Raw genomic sequence first — 22,064 nt, 5'->3', positions numbered from 1 at the left:
TTTTGTGGGATGAGAGGCAATAGGAAGATGAAATGGAAAGGATTAGGGAGAAGAAACTGTTTATACCTGAGTAATTCCATTGTTACAGTTGTAAAATTTGTACTACTGAAAGTGAAGTGTTAGTATAAAAATAAAACCCAAAACTTATAATTTTTATAGATAGACCTTACTCTGAACAAAATACAGCCAAAGCTTAATGAAGTAAGCTGTGTACATTTGCCTTTAAAAAAGGTGCAAGGGACAGCCTTTATGAAAATATGTCAAACATTAAACAGATTTACCATTATTAATATCAAATAAGACAATTAAGCATTGTGGATGTAACATTTTAATGTTAAAGACATAACACATCCATTTGACTAAAAACAGAAGTATTGTGATGTTGATAGGCACACATAAAAGAAGGGGAACTTCTAGCTTTCAGAATTATCTTTTTGATAAATTATAATACAGTAACACACACACACACACACACACACACACACACACACACACACACACACACACACACACACAAATGCCTATGCCCCTACCTAGTGCTAGCTAGATTGATGTTATTTAGTGGAAGATGAGCTGCTTGTCATGCGAGTAGTGTTGGGTAGGGTGTGTTGCATTAGAGGGAGGTAGGGATATGGATTGCAGGTGTCTGGCTAGTGGCTTACAGGTAGGCCAGTTTGCCTGCTAGGAATGGAGGGAGGGGTGGCAGGTACAGTTTTAGGGGCCAGTGGGAAGTGGCACACACTAATGGTGATGTGATGACATGAACTGGGACGACAGGATGGAGGAAGGGAAAATTGTTGGATGGAGGATGTGGGGGCAGTGGGTTACCTGAGATTAAGGCCAGGATGATTATGGAATGGAGGATGTGTTGGAAAGATAACACCCATCTGTGTAGTTCAGAGAAGCTGGTGGTGGAGAGTAGGATCCAGATAACTCAGCTTGTGAAGCAGCCACTGAAACTTAGCATGTGGGCTCAGCTGCGTGTTGTACCAATCGGGGATCAGCTTTGTTCTTGGAAACAGTTAGTCAGTGGCCTTTCATCCTGGTGGACAGCTCCTTGGTAGTCATACCAAATTAAAAGGCTGTGCAGTGTTTGTGGCAGACTTTGTATAAGATATGCTGCTTTCATAGGTGACTTGGCCTCTGGTGGGCTAGGATAAGTCTGTGACTGGACTGGAGTAGGAGGTGCTCGATGGGTGGATTGGGCAAGTCTTGTACCTTGACTGCTTCAGGGATATGATTCCTGTGGCAAGGAGTTGGAAGTGGGAGTGGTATAAGGATGCACAAAGATGTTTTGTAGGTTGTGTGGATGACAGAACACAACTTTAGGGGGGGAGCAGGAGGGGGGGGGGGTGTATGACCCCCATTTCAGGGCAGGATGAGAGATAATGAAAGCCCTGGTGAATGATAGGTTCAGTTGTTCCGCTCCAGCGTGATATTGAGTGACAAGGGGGACACTTCTTTGTAGCTTAATCATTGGGGGTGGTGTGACGACTAATGGTGTGTGAGGATATGTCAGGTGAAATCTGTTTCAGGGTGGGGGTGGGGGTTGTTGCTTGATTGTGAAGTCTTTCGTGAGGTCTTCAGCATATTGAGCAAGGGAGTTCTTGTAACTGCAGATAAATCATCCCTGGGCAGTGAGACTGTGGGGGAGGGATTTTTTGGTGTGGAAGTGATGGCAGCTATCAAAATACAGATACTGTTGATGGTGTTTAATGTGGATGGAGGTGTCGATGGACCCATCAGTGAGACGGAGGTCAATGTCCAGGAAAGGTGGTGCGTTGGGTGGAGGATGACCAGTAGAAGTGGATGGGAGTAAATGTGTCAAGATTGTGGAGAAATCTGGACAGGGTCTCTTGGCCCTGAGTCCAGACTGTGAAGATATGAACCTGAAGCAGATAGGGATTGGGAGTTTTGGGAGGCTATAAGGGTTTCCTATAGATAGCCTATAAACAGGTTAGCGTAGGAGCATGACATGCAGGTGCCTATGGCTGTGATGTGAATTATGTTTGTAAAGGAAAAAACACAGTGTAGCCAACCATGCATGACTTACCTGTAGTGATGAGAACATCCTTGCCCAATTTGCTGAAGGCCTCACAAACAGCTTCATAGACAGGCAATACCCACCAAACCCAGTTCACAAACAGATGTCCCATTGTGTAATCCTACACACCCTCAATGCTTCCACTACCCCCAAGAATCAGCTAAAAAGGAATGGCACCTTCATCACTCAATAGCACCCTGGTCTGGAACAGATGAACCATCTCCTTCACCAGGGCTTCAATTGTCTCTCATCCTGCCATGAAATGACGGACATCCTACCCAAGATCCTTCCAAACTCTCCTAAACTGGTGATCTGTCACCCACCCAACTTACACAACACCTTAGTCCATTGCTACAGCACTGCCACTCCCAGCCCCTTGCCACAGGAATCATACCCCTGTAGTACGTCAAAGTGCAGGACCTACCCAATACCCCCACCCAGTAAATTCTCCTCCAATCCTCTTACAGGCAGGCAGGACCACCTGGGAAATCAGCCATGCCATGTGTCAGTTCTGCTGCAAACACTGCACAGTGTTTTATTTTGGTGTGGCTACCATCCAGCTGCCACCAGGATGACTGGTCACTGCAAAACCTGTTGTCAAGAACAGAAGAGAGTTGACCACTTATTGCCAGGACATGAAGCCGAGTACAACATGCTCAGTTTCAATGGCTGATTCACAGCCCAAGCCATTTGTATCCTTCCCTCCACAACCAGCTTCTCCGAACTATGCAGATGGGAGTCAGCCTTACACAACCTCCACTCCTGTAACTTTGACTGTCCCCACATTCCCCATATTCTGTCCTGTCTCACCCTCCAAACTCACATCCCCACATCACCCTCAGTGTTTGCTGCTTCCCATTGGATGCTGCAACTATCCCTGCTACCCCTCCATTCCACATTTCTAGTAGCCAACAAACCAGCCCCCCTGTGAGCTGCTAGCCACTCATCCCCAGTCCCTCTCCATGCCTCCCTTCTCCCTCTAACTACTCCATCCCACCTTACCCCCCCCCCCCTTCCCACCACTAGCCCACCTGCCACTAAATAGTGTCAGTTTACGTTGCACCATGTAGGAGCTCATGCTTCTGTACTACAGCTCATCAAAAGATAATACACAAAGCTATCAAGTTTTCCTTGCTTTATATGTGACTATCAGCACCTCAACACTTCTGCTTTTTAGTGAGTAGTCTTCTTTATTTCTAAGGTATTTACATTCTACAAGAACTTCCTGACAATATCCATTTAACTTATAGTGCAGCAATGAAATTATGTACGTATCGATATTAAAAATCTTTGTGTAGTGACATGTTTAAGAATAAATATGGATCGTTGAAATATCAGAGAACAGATTCAGTTCAATAGGTTTAATTGGATTTCAGCAAATGTTAAACTCATCTGAGCATCTGTGTCAGTGTAATGAAACTACTTGTTATGTGGGGAAGACAGTGAAATTTTGCAGGGGCGAACATTTTCAATATCGAAAAGAGATTATTTGATTTAAACAAAAAACCTCAAAAATTTGTTGTTATTCAATGTTCCATGGACATAAACAAACATGTGATCATGGGGGTGTTTCTTACTGATCACATTGGCCTCCGCCACTCAAAGAATTACTCTGAGACACATGCAAATGTTTACTGCTAGAACAGTTTCCAAAACATTACACTTTAACAATTAGTTCTGCAGTGACACTTATATAGTTCAGTTGATTTCCTATATGTATCTTAGTTTGGTGTAACTTGAAGTAATCTGCTTCCTGCTGCTCCTGCTCCTGCTGCTGCTGAAGTAGTCGTTTCCTCGGTCCATTTCATCTGCTAACTGGATCAAGTTACATGAATTTCATGAAATAATCCAGGTACCAAGTCATTTTATAGTGGTTTATTTATGACAAGCTACACTATATCTTCTTAGTGGGAGCTCACTCCACATAACAGGCTACATAGTCACAATACTGTATTACAATAATTACATTATTACACAGACATGCGACACAGTGGTTGTGTCTCAGAACTGTCTCCAACTGTCAATTCTTGAGTCTTGTGCTCCTCCTATTTATACATTTTTTTAACAAGTCAACAAAAATACATTGCAAATTTATTAAATTAACAATTAAAAGTTTCACATTTTTATGAGTAACTATCCACAAAACCTCGCTGCCGCATTATTTTGGGACGTATATTGTGTTCCAACATTATGAATTACTTTGGAGAAAATGATTTATCGACACACAGTAAAAATAGATTTAGGAAACACGATTCTTGTGAAACACAACTAACTCTTTACTCACATAAGTGTTGAGTGCTCTTGACAAGGGATTTCAAATTGATTGTGTATTTCTGGATTTCTTGAAGGTTTTTGGCTCTGTACCACACAAGCTGCTTGTAGTCAAATTGCGTGCTTATGGAATATTAACTCAGTTATGTGACTGGTTTCATGATTTCCCGTAGGTTTACAAAGAGAGTAGTGATTTTCATTGGGTACTTTTGCTGTTCTTGTTTGCAAGTAACATGACTCAGTCACAAGATGCAAATAGCCAAACAAATGAATTCATGCACAAATATATGACTGTCTTTCCCTGAAGAGATGAAATATTATCAAGTTCATAGTAATTGATCGAAAGTCATTGAGTGAAACACAAGTGATTTCTAGAGTTCCCCAAGGTAGTTTAGCACTCATGTGGGTGACCTCACACTTTTCATTGTTCTTTTTGCCCGCTATACAAGATTGGAATATTAGAGAATTGTGAAGGTGGTTCAATGGACCCTCTGCTAGACACATAAATGTGATTTGCAGAGTATCCATGTAAATGTAGATGTTCTCTTGTTGCAGTCAGTATTCTTGACCTTGTAAACCTACAACTTTTCCATACAGTGAACACGAAGTGAATGGTAAGTAGCGATGACATTACAAAGCTATTCCAGCAGCAGCGTGCATAAAGCTCAGTCTTGACACAGAAATACTGTCAGTGGTAGGTATGATAGTCCTTGCTTCTTATAATGCTATCTGGATGGCATCTGTGACAGAAATTACACTGTGACAACAGTGTGTGCTTAAGAGTCACAAACCAAGCAGGGCTAGGTCAAAGGGTTCACACTGGCAGTTGAAAATGAAGGAAAGACAATGTATGGGGAACCAACGTCCCCCCTCCCCCCCCCCCCCCCCCTCATACACACACACATCACCACTGAAATGACCTCATCAATACCATCCTACATGGATTCCAAAAACATCAATTATGTGAAAGCCAACACACACTTTTCTCACAAAATATTGGATCAGGCAGCCAGGTAGAAGCAGTATTTCTTGTTTTCTGAAAAGCATTCAACTCATTACCACACCTATACTTATTGTCAAAAGTATCATCATATGGGTATCAAGTGAAATTTGAGATTGGATTGACGACTTTTTCATATGGAGGGCACAGCATGTTATCTGGGATGGAGAGCCATCATCAGTGGTAGAACTAACTTCAGGTGAGGCCCAGGGAAATGTGTAGGGAATCCTTGCTCCTCATGTTATATATTAATGATCTTCCAGGTGATGCAGTTATCTATAATGAAACAGTATCTGAAAGAAGTTGCATTTATATTCAGTCAGATCTTCATAAGATTTCACAGTTGTGCAAAAATTGGCAGCTTGCTATAAATGTTCAGAAATTTATAACTGTGCCCTTCACAAAATGAAAAAAAATGTAGTATCTATGATTATAATATCAATGAGTTACAGTTGTAATCAGCCGACTCATACAAATACCCCTGGGTGTAACACTTTCTAGGGATATGAAATGGAATGATAACAATGGCTCAGTCATGGGTAAAGCAAGTGGCAGACATCATTTATTGGTATAATACTGAGAACGTGCACTCAGTCTGCAAAGGAGAGTGCTTACAAATCACTCATATAACCAGTTTTAGAATACTGCTCAAGTCTGTGGGACCTATACCAATTAGAGGTAACTGGGGATTTTGAACACACACAGAGAAGGGGAGCATGAATGGTCGCAGGCTTGTTTGATCCATGGGAGATCATTACAAAGGTACTGAAGGAACTAAACTGGAAGACTGTTACAAAGGTACTGAATGAACTAAACTGGAAGACTCTTAAAGATAGATGTAAACTATCCTGAAAAAGTCTATTAACTCCCCCTGTGGGAATGAAGGTTAGTATAGGCCCAAGGTATTCCTGCCTGTCATAAGAAGTAACTAAAAGGAGTCTCAGCCTTTTCAGCCTTATGTCCTATGGTCCCATTTTAGGATTTGACCTCCACATTTTCAAAATTTTTCAGATGTACGGGCCATTTGGGGGAGGATGCCATATGTTGTGCATCATGGACCCATTGTGCACTGAAACCTTTTGCATCTATCATTGTAATGGAACTGTAATTACACCTGTAATCCAGACTTTTGGGCAAGGACTTCTTACATTGTGCATCCTTTATATCCATTGTGCACTGTCATATCCTGCACTCACAATAATACAGGATCATTTCGCACCTGATATCCAGGTGACTTGCAAGAATATGTAATTGATGTATCTCCAGTAGTAATATATACTAAAAAAGGACCTAGCTTATGATTTACTTTTCATATTTAGTTTAGTTCTTTGATAGAATCGAAAGTTTAAAATAATGATAGCAGAAAGTATAATTATTCTCCCAAGAAAAAGGTGTGAAGTGAGTTATTGAGCAATTTCTTCCTCATGAGATTCAAAAATATTTTGCTCACTCAGCAAATGTGATGAATTAATAGCAAAATGACAGAAAACTGCAAAATCTCATGAGTACATGCATGAAATTATGTCAGTGTGATCAGATTGACTCAAACATTTGCGACAGCAGCTGCTGCATTTGCTGGTGTTGACAACAGAGGGCAGCACCAGTAAAATGGCAGCTAGCAACGTCCATACATTGTTGTCATACAAAATGATCTCTGCGTTGTCGGCATACAAAAGGAGTTCAGTTTTTGAGTGATAGGTGTCTCCTATAGAAATGAAATTGTGGCCTGATCTATACTTGTGCATAATCTTTTCAACACAAACTTATGACCCAAGCTATACTTGGGCTTGGTCTCCAAAGCATTAAACATGGGGCTCATCAATGGGCAACTCCTGTATGTTTCCAAATACAACTCCTGTACATACACTGTCAACAACATTGGACCTGGATCAGTGTAAATGTGCACCTGGTAAACTAAATTGCATTCTTTGTTACACCGTGTTGATGGTCTTACATGGATATATCATAATTCAGTAACATGGCTGCTTTGAATGTGCACTGCACCATGAATGCAAGCCAATGGGAGTAGTATTAGGGCTGTGGGGAAAATTTACTGCAGCTTCCATGGTACAGCTGCTAGCAACCAAGAACACTATAGCAGCTGTGGACAACATTAACATTATTGTGGACCTCCTGCTTCCCTTTGTGCTAGATGCCTTACCCTATGATTGTGGCTTTTCCATCAGTATAACTGCCCATGTCACAAGGTCAGCTGCAGTGACTTGAGGAGCATAATAGTTAACTCACATTGATATTTTGGCCACAAAATTTAAACTATCTGAATACTATGAGCACTTCTGGGATGGTATCAGACACCAGCTTTGTGCCCACAAACCACTGACCCAAAACGTATGGGTTATTACATGGGCTGTGCATATATATGTTGTGCCAAATACCTCCAGAAACCTACCAAGGACTTTCTGAATCCATGCCATGCAAAACTGCTACTGTGTTCTGTTCGAGATGTGGACCAGTAAATTTTTAAGCAGGTGGTCATAATGTTTTGGCTCACCAAGATGCTGCATTACCATACATATAGAATTATACGTATTATAGATGAAATCATTAGTAGTGGATATAAGACTCACAAGTCGCTAACTGGGACCAATGGCTCTGAGCACTATGTGACTTAACTGCTGTGGTTATCAGTCCCCTAGAACTTAGAACTACTTAAACCTAACTAACCTAAGGACATTACACACACCCATGCCCGAGGCAGGATTCGAACCCGCGACCGTAGCAGTCGCACTGTTCCTGGGACCAATGACTCCAGAAAATTCCTTAAGAGAGAGAGAGAGAGAGAGAGAGAGAGAGAGAGAGAGAGAGAGAGAGAGAGAGAGATCCACCGTTGTCTCCCAATGTCACTGTCTGATTGATTGGAAGAGATTCAGCAAGTTTTTTCCTTCATTTCCAATTATAATATCTCTTCTCCATTCATAGACTAGAAAGTAGACAGTGTTCTCTAGTATTCTTTTCTGACCCCTGTAGTCTGACTGTTACTGTGTTGAACTAGTTATACACATGCAGATAAACATGAAGCTTATTTTACTGAGCATTGTTACTTTTCTGACATGAACTTGTAGTACCATAAAACAGAAAATTGATAGAATAATTAATGGGGTACTCTTTTTAATTTCCATCTAGACCAACCTGTGAGATACTGTTATTACGGTGTCCCCATTTATAGCTAGGTTTGACTATTAATTTGCTGCTACACTACACATTTATAAGTTTTTATAACATATAACTCCTTAACTGCACGGTTTTAAGAGCTTGAAGCTTGCAGTATTGTTGTATCTGTTTCATGAGTGTACTCCAGGTGGTGCCCTAGAAAAACAAATCAGTTGGTTTCTCAGAAAATAAAGCATCTTGAGCATTTTATCCCTAGCAACAAAGTTTAAATGCACTTTTTAGCGTTAAAGACTATGTAAACATTTAAAAACAGAGTCAATATTACATTCCATGTGAATGTGTCACATCATATGTGGGACTGGTCATCACAAAAATTAAGGAGTGTAATATCAGCAATGCATTTGCCTGATACAGGAAGGAAAACCAACTGTTACTGAATGCTTTATAGAGTATAGTCCTGCATTGTGATTCAGCTGTATGAGAACTATGATTAAGGCTTTGAGTTTCTGAGACCGCATCAATTAAATAAACATTAATAAATTTGGTCCCAAGTATTAATGTTAGCAAGACTTGCATTCCTAAGTTCCATTTATTAACATGTCACTTGCCATCCAATCTGCAGAGCTAGAAATTTTAGCTGCTTAGTTTGTGTTTAACTAATAGCACAATTAGTGCAATGACTAATATTTTGTTGTTGTTGCCCTTAACCACCATGATATCTAGTACTCCAGAAATAGCCAGTATGCAGACACACACACACACAACAATTTTTGTACACATGACCTAAGTTTTTTTCCTTGGTCCCAATAGATATTATGCAGATATCTATACAATGCAAAATTTTCTAGTTAACAGTGATTAACTGATTCACTCATTTATTTATACATTATGTTCCATACATCCCACTGTGAAGGAGGACCTTCAGGGATGTGGAACAAATTGCTAGATACATAAAAGGCAGAAACATTTATTGCAGTTGACTGTACATCTGCAAAGCATACTAACAACCATTTGTAACTAGTGCTAATCTACTCTCATTATTAATTACAGGAATTCTAAATTTTAATGTGCTGTAAAAGATAAAGATGTCACCAACATAAAGGTAGTGATTTACTAGGCATAATGCTTTTAGAACTGATATTTCATTGCTTTTCTCCAAATTCTGAACTGATTTGTGCAGCCAGCTATAATTGTATCTTCAGTTCAACATGGACATGAAACCAAGATGCAACATGGCAATTTTTACATTAACAGGCGCTACCTTGGATGAAAGAAGGTATAACTCCTGATAAGAATCAAAAAGATTGATGAGAGATTGAACCCAAGAGCTCTGCATGTGTAGTCTACTACTGAAGGAACTGCACCATAGAAACACTTAAATGCATTATAGATCATACTGTTATATATCAAATGATGGAAAGCCCAGGTTGAAATATCAACAGTTATGAAAAGGATATATTGCTACACACACCAAAAATGACATATTGAGTACCAGACAGGCTCAATGACAAGGCTGTTGCATACTGAGCTTTTGGGCAAAGTGTTCTTCAGAAAAGAAATGAAAACCCACACACATTCAGAAAAGCAGGCACACATCATATAGACATGACCACTACATCTAGCCACTCTGGCTAGACAGCCAGAGATAGCAGTCATGTGTGCTTGAAAGGTGCCTGCTTGTGTGCATGTGTGTGTTTTCCCTTCTTTTCTGAAGACGTTTTGACCAAAAGCTCAGTGTGTAGCAGTCTTTTCGTTGTGCCTGTCTGCAACGTGATATATCAGCTTTACAGTGAGTAGCAATCTATCCTTCTCATAATATCAAGGATATAATTTGAATTTTAAATGTGCAGTTCTCATAAGGAATTCATAAATAGCTGCATGAATTAAAAATTGATTCTTAATTTATTTTAATTTACATTAAATAAACAACAAAGCAGTGACATTGTGAATATGACTGTAAGGATCTATCGATTCCTATAAGTTTTTTTTCTAACCAAACATTGAGGTAAGACTTTTGTAAAACTTTTCCATACTATGACTCTACTTTTTCCCCTTCTATGTTTTTATTCCAGGCAGTAAAATTACTGTGGACTGCAGTAAGCAACTTAAAGGACATTCCACAGGAATACTGCATCAAAGCAGTTCATGTAGCTGTAAAATCAGGAGATGAGGAGGTAACCTAAATTTTTATTCAAAATGAACATAGACAATTATATCTTTACTATTTCTGCTGGAATCATTCCTTACCCAACTTGATACCTACTTGGTGTCTGGTGCAGCAAATGAATGCTCAAATTTGTTCTCATATTGTGATCATGTATACCATTATTTATTGTTAAGAGATGCTTTTTTTTTTTTTTTTAACGAATGAAATTGGTTTCACTATGTAAACACAGGGTACTGGTACTGCTAAAATTTTCAAGTATTTTGACAATTGAATTTGATGATGATATAGGATGTTCTTGCTTCATTATATTTAATAGTCTTTTCTGCATTACTTTATAAATATTTTTTGTGTGCTGACCCCCAGAAGGGGATGTACTATGTTAAAATGGAATGAACTAGACCAAAGTACAATGTTTTAATGTACCTATGTTGCATGAGAATTCTAAACAAATAACAGAGGCTGTTCAGCTTATTCAGTACTTTATCCCTGTGCACATCTGACTCCAAAGTGTTATCTACCCATATTCCCAAAAATTTTGTTGCTTCTACTTGAATAATTTCATGGACTTCAATTACTATTGGTGCCATTTGAGTAGCATGATTTTTTGATGGATAGAAAAGCATGTAGGCTGTTTTATTTTCATTCATTAACAGTTTATTTCTGTGAAGCCTGGACTGCAGTCTGCTCATTGTATCTGATATTTGGTTACTCATTAGTTGCACTGATGTGCTGTGAACAATAGATTTGTATCATCATCATATAGTACAGGAGAAGTTTCAGGGGGGTTCAGGGGAGGTCATTAATAAAAAGCAGAAAGAGAGAGGGACCCAGAACAGAGCCTTGTGGCACACGATAAGTAATCAGGGCCTTGTTAGAGCAAGTTCTTCCTATGGTAATGCTACATACCTCAACTGTTTGCATTCTTGATGAAACAATATTGTACTATGTTACACTTAAATGATGTAAATGGTTTATTATTTAATGTAAATTTCTAACCTGACATGGCGGAAACCTGAAATGGCAGAAACTTTTAGCAAGAACTAAGCAGCCCTAACTTGTAAGTTCACCAGCTTGGTTTTTGTAACCTCTTTTCCATCACCTTTTCAGTAGTATATCAGTCCATCACCTTGAATCTGAAAATTTAATCAAGCACTTGATGCTGTTGGCTCAATAACTCACAATTTTTACTTCACTTCTGTACGCATTTATTAGCCACAAAGTGCTACTGTTGGGCCAATGACCAGATTTTCAGCTTTATAAGATTAACAGTGCAAAAACTAGATCAGTACTCACTAACAATCAAGAGTCCAGTGGCAAAATTCTTTGAATAAATTATAAATTCATTGAAGCACAAATTAATAAATCACTTTCCAAGAATCAATGGTAATCACTAATCGAAGTAATTGAGTGTTGCCCAGTATGAAGTTCATATTTACCCTAACATCAGAGTTTGCATACTGTCTTGTAGAAATCCACCAGATAAAAGTACAGTGCAATAGATCACTTAATTCAGTCCTTAATTAAAGTCACCACTCTCAACAGTTGTTTGTTCTAATGACAGTGCCAGCTCATGCCTCCTACCAACCATAACACAATTCTGTCAAAATATTCATTAACTTGAAAATTTTAGACATCAACATTACTGAGTTTTTTCAGACACTGATACATGTATTTTCATGATCAAACTGTGCATATCTATTGCATGAACCAAGACTGGGAGGTGATTAAACATAGGTGTTACAAGTGCTTGACTGGGCCTGGGCACAGACTGCTGAGCTTCAGTAATATCTGACTATTTGAAGACTGACATATGAAAAAATTGTTGTTTCAGAAACTGTACAATTATTTGAAAAATTGCTACATTAGATTTTGCTATTCAGTATGAACTATAAGTATCACTAAAGATTTGGTTTGTGAAAAATTTGGTGGTCTAGATATTTAGTAAAAGTTTACAGAAACATTTTATGCATGCATGTTATGAATACTTGACTCACAAGTACCAATGCCATAATGAAAGTTAGTGTAAATTATCCAAAAATCTTAATTGATGATTTAATCATCTTGTAAATAAAATTCAGGTCTAGAAAAGTATAATGGCAAAAGTCAGAATTTAACAATCAAAGAGGCAAAATCTTCAATGGAAAACAGCTACTCCTGCAATTGAATATCAACAATTCCAAGAGGGTGTCATTATCAGAAGAAAGAAAACTGGCATTCTACGGATCGGAGCGTGGAATGTCAGATCCTTTAATGGGGCAGGTAGGTTAGAAAATTTAAAACGGGAAATGGATAGGTTAAAGTTAGATATAGTGGGAATTAGTAAAGTTTGGTGGCAGGAGGAACAAGACTTCTGGTCAGGTGACTACAGGGTTATAAAAACAAAATCAAATAGAGGTAATGCAGGAGTAGGTTTAATAATGAATAGGAAAATAGGAACGCAGGTAAGCTACTACAAACAGCATAGTGCACGCATTATTGTGGCCAAGACAGACACGAAGGCCACGCGTACTAAAGTAGTACAAATTTACATGCCAACTAGCTCTGCAGATGACGAAGAAATTTAAGAAGTGTATGACAAAATAAAAGAAATTATTCAGATAGTGAAGGGAGACGAAAATTTAATAGTTATGGGTGACTGGAATTCGTCAGTAGGGAAAGGGAGAGAAGGAAACATAGTAGGTGAATATAGATTGGGAGTAAGAAATGAAAGAGGAATTTTGCACAGAGTACAACTTAATCATAGCTAACACTTGGTTCCAGAATCATAAAAGAAGGTTGTATACATGGAAGAATCCTGGAGATAATAGAAGGTATCAGATAGATTATATAATGGTAAGACAGAGATTTAGGAACCAGGTTTTAAATTGTAAGACATTTCCAGGGGCAGATGTAGACTTTGACCACAATCTATTGGTTATGAACTATAGATTAAAACTGAAGAAACTGCAAAAAGGTGGGAATTTAAGGAGATGGGACCTGGATAAACTGACTAAACCAGCGGTTGTACAGAGTTTCAGGGAGAGCATAAGGGAACAATTGACAGGAATTGGGGGAAGAAATACTGTAGAAGAAGAATGGGTAGCTTTGAGTGATGAAGTAGTGAAGGCAGCAGAGGATCAGGTAGGTAAAAAGAGGAGGGCTAGTAGAAATCCTTGGGTAACAGAAGAAATATTGAATTTAATTGATGAAAGGAGAAAATATAAAAATGCAGCAAATGAAGCAGGCAAAAAGGAATACAAACGTCTCAAAAATGAGATCGACAGGAAGTGCAAAATGGCTAAGCAGGGATGGCTAGAGGACAAATGTAAGGATGTAGAGGATTATCTCACTAGGGGTAAGATAGATACTGCCTACAGGAAAATTAAAGAGACCTTTGGAGTAAAGAGAACCACTTGTATGAATAAAAAGAGCTCAGATGGAAACCCAGTTCTAAGCAAAGAAGAGAAAGCAGAAAGGTGGCAGGAGTATATAGAGGGTCTATACAAGTGCAATGTATTTGAGGACAATATTATGGAAATGGAAGAGTATGTAGATGAAAATGAAATGGGAGATATGCTACTGCGTGATGAGTTTGACAGAGCACTGAAAGACATGAGTTGAAACAAGGCCCAAGGAGTAGATAACATTCCATTAGAACTACTGACAGCCTTGGGAGAGCCAGTCCTGACTAAACTCTACCATCTGGTGAGCAAGATTTCTTAGACACACAAAATTCCCTCAGACTTCAAGAAGAATATAATAATTCCAATCCCAAAGAAAGCAGGTGTTGGCAGATATGAAAATTACTCAACTATTAGTTTAATCAGTCACAGCTGCAAAATACTAACGTGAATTCTTTACAGCCGAATGAAAAAACTAGTAGAAGCTGACCTCGGGGAAGATCAGTTTGGAACATGTGAGGAAATACTGACCCTACGACTTATCTTGGAAGCTAGATTAAGGAAAGGCAAAACTACATTACTAGCACTTGTAGACTTAGAGAAGGCTTTTGACAATGTTGACTGGAATACTCTCTTTCAGATTCTGAAGGGGGCAGGGGTAAAATACATGGAACGAAAACCTATTTACAATTTGTACAGAAACCAAATGGCAGTTATAGGAGTCGAGGGGCATGAAAGGGAAGCAGTGGTTGGGAAGGGAGTGAGACAGGGCTGTAGCCTCTCCCTGATGTTATTTAATCTGTATATTGAGCAAGCAGTGAAGGAAACAAAAGAAAAATTTGGAGTCGGGTGATGCTGAGGGAATTAGATTAGGAAATGAGACACTTAAAGTAGTAAAGGAGTTTTGCTATTTGGGGAGCAAAATAACTGATGATGGCCAAAGTACAGAGGATATAAAATGTAGACTGGCAATGGCAAGGAAATCGTTTCTGAAGAAGAGAAATTTGTTAACATCGAGTATTGATATAAGTGTCAGGAAGTCATTTCTGAAAGTATTTGTATGGAGTTTAGCCATGTATGGAAGTGAAACATCGACGTTAAATAGTTTGGAAAGGAAGAGAATAGAAGCTTTCGAAATGTGGTGCTACAGAAGAATGTTGAGGATTAGATGGGTAGATCACGTAACTAATGAGGAGGTATTGAATAGGATTGGGGAGAGAAGTTTGTGGCACAACTTGACTAGAAGAAGGAATCGATTGTGGGACATGTTCTGAGGCATCAAGGAATCACCAATTTAGTATTGGAGGGCAGTGTGGAGGGTAAAAATCGTAGAGGGAGACCAAGAGATGAATACACCAAGCAAATGCAGAAGGATATAGGTTGCAGTAGGTTCTGGGAGATGAAGAAGCTTGCACAGGATAGAGTAGCATGGTGAGCTGCATCAAACCAGTCTCAGGACTGAAGACCAAAACAACAACAACAACAACAACAATTCCATAAATTAACAAGTTTGTTTGTGTGGCTATCCTCAGCAACAAGCACAGAAATAAAACTGCCTTTGCATGCTGCAACTTTCCCCTTTTTCTCACTCTAATGCATCTTCAATGTGATCTAGAATGATGCAGTTTTGTTACTTTTAGATTACCAAACATTTAAAATCACATTTTTTATCTAAATAAATAATTACTCCCAGTTTATTGGTAGTGGTGGTTAGTATTTAACATCCCGTTGACAACGAGGTCATTAGGGACGGAGCAGAAGCTCGGTGTAGGGAAGGATTGGGAAGGAAATCGGCCGTGCTCTTTCAAAGGAACCATCTCGGCATTTGCCTGAAACGATTTAGGGAAATCACGGAAAACCTAAATCAGGATGGCCGGAGACCGACAGTTTATTGGCATCTGTGTTTCCTCTCATCTGGTCTGGAGTTCACACAACACATTTATTTCTTAAACGTAAGCAGTTTTGTATTCCAACCATTTTCTTTCACCGTTCTTCTTATAGGTGCACTATTATTCTTTCACCATTAGTTCTAGCTATTTGTTCAAATATTGCACTTTTAACAACATAAATATTGTGACTTCATTATGTATTTCCTCCTGTTTGGATTGTATACTTACATGTTTCCAACCTAATGAAGTGTATATTGAAAACTAACATCTGTTCATGGTGTTTATATAATAGAGGGAAACATTCCACGTGGGAAAAATATATCTAAAAACAAAGATACTGTAACTTACCAAACGAAAGTGTTGGTATGTTGATAGAAACAATAAAAAACACACAAACATACACACAAATTTCACACTTTCGCAACCCAAGGTTGCTTCATCAGGAAATATGTTTGTGTGTTTTTTATTGTCTCTATCAACATACCAATGCTTTTGTTTGGTAAGTTACAGCATTTTTGTTTATATATACCAAACGAAAGCATTGGTCACATGTGTCTGCTTGTGTCTGTTATGTGCGGATGGATATGTGTATGTGTGCGAGAGTATACCTGTCCCTTTTCCCCCCCAAGGTAAGTCTTTCTGCTCCCGGGATTGGAATAACTCCTTACCCTCTTCCTTAAAACCCACATCCATTCGTCTTTCCCTCTCCTTGCCTCTTTCCTGATGAAGCAACCGTGGGTTGGTGAGTGTGCTTGTGTTTGTTATTGTTTCTATCAACGTACCAATGCTTTCATTTGGTAAGTCACAGAATCTTGTTTTTAGATAATTTTTCCCACGTGGAAGAAGCAACCATCGGTTGCGAAAGCTAGTAATTCTGTGTGTGTGTGTGTTGTGTTTTGTTCATTGTGCCTGTCTGCCGGCGCTTTCCCGCTTGGTAAGTCTTGGAATCTTTGTTTTTAATATATTTTTCCCATGTGGAAGTTTCTTTCTATTTTATATATATATTAAAAACAAAGATTCCAATACTTACCAAGTGGGAAAGTGCTGGTAGACAGACACAATAAATAAAACACACACACAAAATTTCTAGCTTTCGCAACCGACAGTTGCTTCTTCAGTAAAGAGGGAAGGAGAGGGAAAGATGAAAGAATGTGGGTTTTAAGGGAGAGGGTAAGGAGTCATTCCAATCCCGGGAGCGGAAAGACTTACCTTAGGGGGAAAAAAGGACAGGTGTACACTTGCACACACACACATATCCATCCGCACATACGCAGACACAAGCAGACATTTATAAGGCAAAGAGTTCGGGCAGAGATGTCAGTCCAGGTGGAAGTACAGAGGCAAGGAAGTTGTTGAAAGACAGGTGAGGTATGAGCGGCGGCAACTTGAAATTAGCAGAGGTTGAGGCCTGGCGGATATCGAGAAGAGAGGATATACTGAAGGGCAAGTTCCCATCTCCGGAGTTCGGTTAGGTTGGTGTTGGGGGAAGTATCCAGATAATCTGGACGGTGTAACACTGTGCCAAAATGTGCTGCCTGTGCACCAAGGCATGTTTAGCCACAGGGTGATCCTTATTACCAACAAACACTGTCTGCCTGTGTCCATTCATGCAAATGGACAGTTTGTTTCTGGTCATTCACACATAGAAAGCATCACAGTGTAGGCAGGTCAGTTGGTAAATCACGTGGGTGCTTTCACACGTGGCTCTGCCTTTGATCGTGTACACCTTCCGGGTTACAGGACTGGAGTAGGTGGTGGTGGGAGGGTGCATAGGACAGGTTTTACACCGGGGGCAGTTGTAAGGGTAGGAGCCAGAGGGTAGGGAAGGTGGTTTGGGGATTTCATAGGGATGAACCAAGAGGTTACGAAGGTTAGGTGGACGGCGGAAAGACACTCTTGGTGGAGTGGGGAGGATTTCATGAAGGATGGATCTCATTTCGGGGCAGGATTTTAAGAAGGTTATCCCTGCTGGAGAGCCACATTCAGAGTCCGATCCAGTCCTGGGAAGTATCCTGTCACAAGTGGGGCACTTTTGGGGTTCTTTTGTGAGAGGTTCTGGGTTTGAGGGGACGAGGAAGTGGCTCTGGTTATTTGCTTCTGTACCAGGTCGGGAGGGTAGTTGGGGGATGTGAAAGTTGTCTTCAGGTTGTTGGTGTAATGGTTCAGGGATTCAGGACTGGAGCAGATTCATTTGCCATGAAGGCTTAGGCTGTAGGGAAGGGTCACTTTGATATGGAATGGGTGGCAGCTGTCATAATGGAGGTACTGTTGCTTGTTGGTGGGTTTGATGTGGACGGATGTGTGAAGCTGGCCATTGGACAGTTGGAGGTCAATGTCAAGGAAAGTGGCATGGGATTTGGAGTAGGACCAGGTGAATCTGACGGAACCAAAGGAGTTGAGGTTGGAGAGGAAATTCATGAGTTGTTCTTCACTGTGAGTCCAGATCATGAAGATGTCGTCAATAAATCTGTACCAAACTTTGGGTTGGCAGGCTTGGGTAACAAAGAAGGCTTCCTCTAAGTGACCCATAAATAGGTTGGCATACGAGGGGGCCACCCTGTACCCGTGGCTGTTCCCTTTAATTGTTGGTATGTCTGGCCTTCAAAAGTGAAGAAGTTGTGGGTCAGGATGAAGCTGGCTAAGGTGACGAGGAAAGAGGTTTTAGGTAGTGTGGCAGGTGATCGGCGTGAAAGGAAGTGCTCCATTGCAGCGAGGCCCTGGGCGTGCAGGATATTTGTGTATAGAGAAGTGGCATCATTGGTTACAAGGATGGTTTCCAGGGGTAACAGTCTGGGTAAGGATTCTAGGCGTTCGAGAAAATGGCTGGTGTCTTTGATGAAGTATGGGAGACTGCATGTAATGAGTTGAAGGTGTTGATCTACGTAGGCAGAGATACGTTCTGTGGGGGCTTGGTAACCAGCTACAATAGGGCGGCTGGGATGTTTGGGTTTGTGAATTTTAGGAAGTAGGTAGAAGGTAGGGGTGTGGGATGGCGGTGGGGTCAGGAGTTTGATGGAGTCAGGTGAAAGGTTTTGTAGGGGGCCTAAGGTTCTGATGATTCCTTGAAGCTCCACCTGGACCTCAGGAATGGGAGCACCTTAGCAAACTTTGTATGTAGAGTTGTCTGAAAGCTGACGCAGTCCCTCAGCCACATACTCCCAACGATCAAGTACCACAGTCGTGGAACCCTTGTCAGCTGGAAGAATGATGATGTATCGGTCAGCTTTCAGATCACGGATAGCCTGGGCTTTGGCTGTGGTGATGTTGGGAGTAGGATTAAGGTTTTTTAAGGAAGATTGAGAGGCAAGGCTGGAAGTGAGAAATTCCTGGAAGGTTTGGAGAGGGTGATTTTGAGGAAGAGGAAGTGGGTGCCGCTGTGATGGAGGACGGAATTGTTCCAGGCAGGGTTCAAATTGGATAGTGTCTTGGGGAGTTGGATCATTAGGAGTGGGATCAGGATTATTTTTCTTCATGGCAAAGTGATATTTCCAGCAGATACTACGAGTGTAGGACAGTAAATCTTTGACAAGGGCAGTTTGGTTGAATCTGGGAGTGGGGCTGAAGGTGAGACCTTTGGATAGGACAGAGGTTTCGGACTGGGAGAGAGGTTTGGAAGAAAGGTTAAGTACTGAATTGGGGTGTTGTGGTTCCAGATTGTGTTGACTAGAATTTTGAGGTGTTGGGGGGGGGGGGGGGGGGGGGAGTGGAGCTGGAAGTGGGAGATTGAGTAGATGGGAGAGACTGGGTCTGTGTGCAATGAGAGGAGGTTGAGGTTTGTTGGAAAGGTTGTTGAGGGTGAGTGAGTTGTCTTTCCGGAAGTGGGAAACCAGGAGATTGGATAGTTTTTTTAAGGTGGAGGGTGGCATGCTGTTCTAATTTGCGGTTGGCCTGTAGGAGGATGCTATGAACAGCCGGTGTGGATGTGGGAGAGGAAAGATTGAGGACTTTGATTTGGGATAGGAGTTGACGGGTGTGTTCATTGGCCGAGTCGATGTATAGGTGAAGGATTAGGCGGGTGAGGGCTATGGATTGTGCAGTTTGGAACTGATATAAGGACTGATGGAAAGAAGGATTGCAGCCAGAGATGGGAACTTTAAATGTGAGGCCTTTGGGGGTAATGCCAAATGTTAGACAAGCCTGAGTAAATAAAATATGGGAGCGTAATCTGGCTAGGGTGAAGGCATGTTTGCGGAGGGAATGTAAATAAAATTTAATGGGGTCATTGTAGGGATGTTGTGAGGTTGACATGGTATTAGAAGGTGGAAAGGGTAACATGAGGTTAAAGATATATATATGGATGTGCGGATGGATATGTGTGTGTGTGTGTGTGTGTGCGAGTGTACACCTGTCCTTTTTTTCCCCTAAGGGAAGTCTTTCTGCTCCCGGGATTGGAATGACTCCTTACCCTCTCCCTTAAAACCCACATCCTTTCATTTTTCCCTCTCCTTCCCTCTTTCCTGACGAAGCAACTGCCAGTTGCGAAAGCTCGTAATTCTGTGTGTGTGTTTGTGTGTTTTGTTCATGTGCCTGTCTGCCGGCGCTTTCCCGCTTGGTAAGTCTTGGAATCTTTGTTTTTAATATATTTTTCCCATGTGGAAGTATTGCTGGGATGTAGAATGTGCCAGTGTATTAAAGTAATAGCTACATGTAGATGATCAAAAGGTAACCAATTTAACATATATACACAGATACATGAAAAAGGACATCCACAGTCAAATAATTACACACAAAGATACAGATAACAACACAGATAATAGTACAGTAATGACATAGATGATTGCATAAATAATAGTGCAGTAATGACATAGATGATTACATAAACAAATTTAAAGTAATTTATCAAAAAATATTCTGATGACAAGTGATATGCTAATCTACATAATCAGTTCTATTAGACGTGCATGAAATTAAACAAAAACTCAAGAAGTATTACATATTATTAAAGAATCCTGTAAAGAATAGAAACAATTATCCAAAAGATGAAGTTTTAGCTCTGTTTTGAATTTAGTAAGATCCCCAATGACTGATCTGATATGCACAGGAAGTTTATTGAACACTTTTATACTTGAATAATGAACTCTGTTCTGTACCATGCTGAGATTTTTGAAAATCATTTTGAAGATCATGTTTTCTTCTTGTATTGTGATCATGGTACTCACTATTCATTTGATAAATTGCACAATTTTTGTTCACAAATCACATTAGTGACAAGATGTATTGACAAGGCATGGTTAGGATCCACAGCTGTTTGAATAAATTTCTGCAAGAATATCTAAGATGCACTCCACTCATAATCCTAATAAATGTCTTCTGTGCAACAAAGACTTTCTTTGATTGTAGTTGATTTCCCCCAGAATGTGATGCCATATGTCAAAAGTGAATGGAAATAACCAACATATGCAGTCACAGAGAGATGCGACTGAGTGAATGGCAAATGGTGGTGAATTCAGTCTTTTGCATAGGTCAGTGATGTGGACAGACCAGTTTAGTTAGTTATTAATATGTAAACCCAGAAATTTGGAAGATACAACTTTCACTATTTCTATGTCTCCATATTTTATTTCAATATTTTCCAATTTTTTGTTTACTGTTTGAAACTGAATGAAATGAGTCTTATTAACATTGAGGGACAGACCATTTGCAGTGAACCAATCTTGAACTTCTTGGAATATAGTGATCACAGTGTTCTCTAGACTGCAGTTGGCTACCTTGTCAATGATAATGGTTGTGTCATCTGCAAATAGAGTGAAGTGTGCTTCTTGGGTCACACACCATGGGAGATCATTTACAAAGATTAAGACGAGTAAGAGACCAAGCACTGAGCCCTGCAGCACTCCACATTTTAATGTATCCAAATCAGAGCTGGCAGGCGCCTTTGCACAAATATTTAATACTACCTTCTGATTACTGTCATGTAGATACGAGTTAAACCATTTCCATACTTTATATTTTAAGCCATAGTGCTCAGCCTTTCTTAGTAGAATCTTGTGATGTACACAGTCAATTGGTTTTGACAGATCACAACAGATTCCAGCTGTTGACATTTTCTTGTTTGTGGATTCTAGGAGTTGGGTGACAAATGAGAAAATGGCTTGTTCAGTTGAAACACCATTTTGGAATCCAAACAGATTTTTATTAAGGATGTACTATTTATTAAGGTGAGCCATGATTCTATTGTACA

General features: G+C 40.0%; 1 protein-coding gene across 1 annotated transcript in view; it reads left to right on the top strand.

Moving 5' to 3' along the window:
• Positions 1 to 22,064, top strand: part of LOC126281675 (serine/threonine-protein phosphatase 6 regulatory ankyrin repeat subunit A-like) — a 362,879-nt gene that overhangs the window by 315,523 nt on the left and 25,292 nt on the right. The window contains exon 20 of the mRNA XM_049980838.1: positions 10,520 to 10,621. Within this exon, the coding sequence (XP_049836795.1) occupies positions 10,520 to 10,621 (102 nt within the window). The remainder of the gene's footprint in view (positions 1 to 10,519; positions 10,622 to 22,064) is intronic.

Source organism: Schistocerca gregaria, chromosome 1 (assembly GCF_023897955.1).
Source record: "Schistocerca gregaria isolate iqSchGreg1 chromosome 1, iqSchGreg1.2, whole genome shotgun sequence".
NCBI classification, from domain to species: Eukaryota; Metazoa; Arthropoda; class Insecta; order Orthoptera; family Acrididae; genus Schistocerca; species Schistocerca gregaria.
The sequence above is the reverse complement of the archived record's forward strand: the minus strand, read 5'-3'. Positions and strand labels throughout refer to the sequence as shown.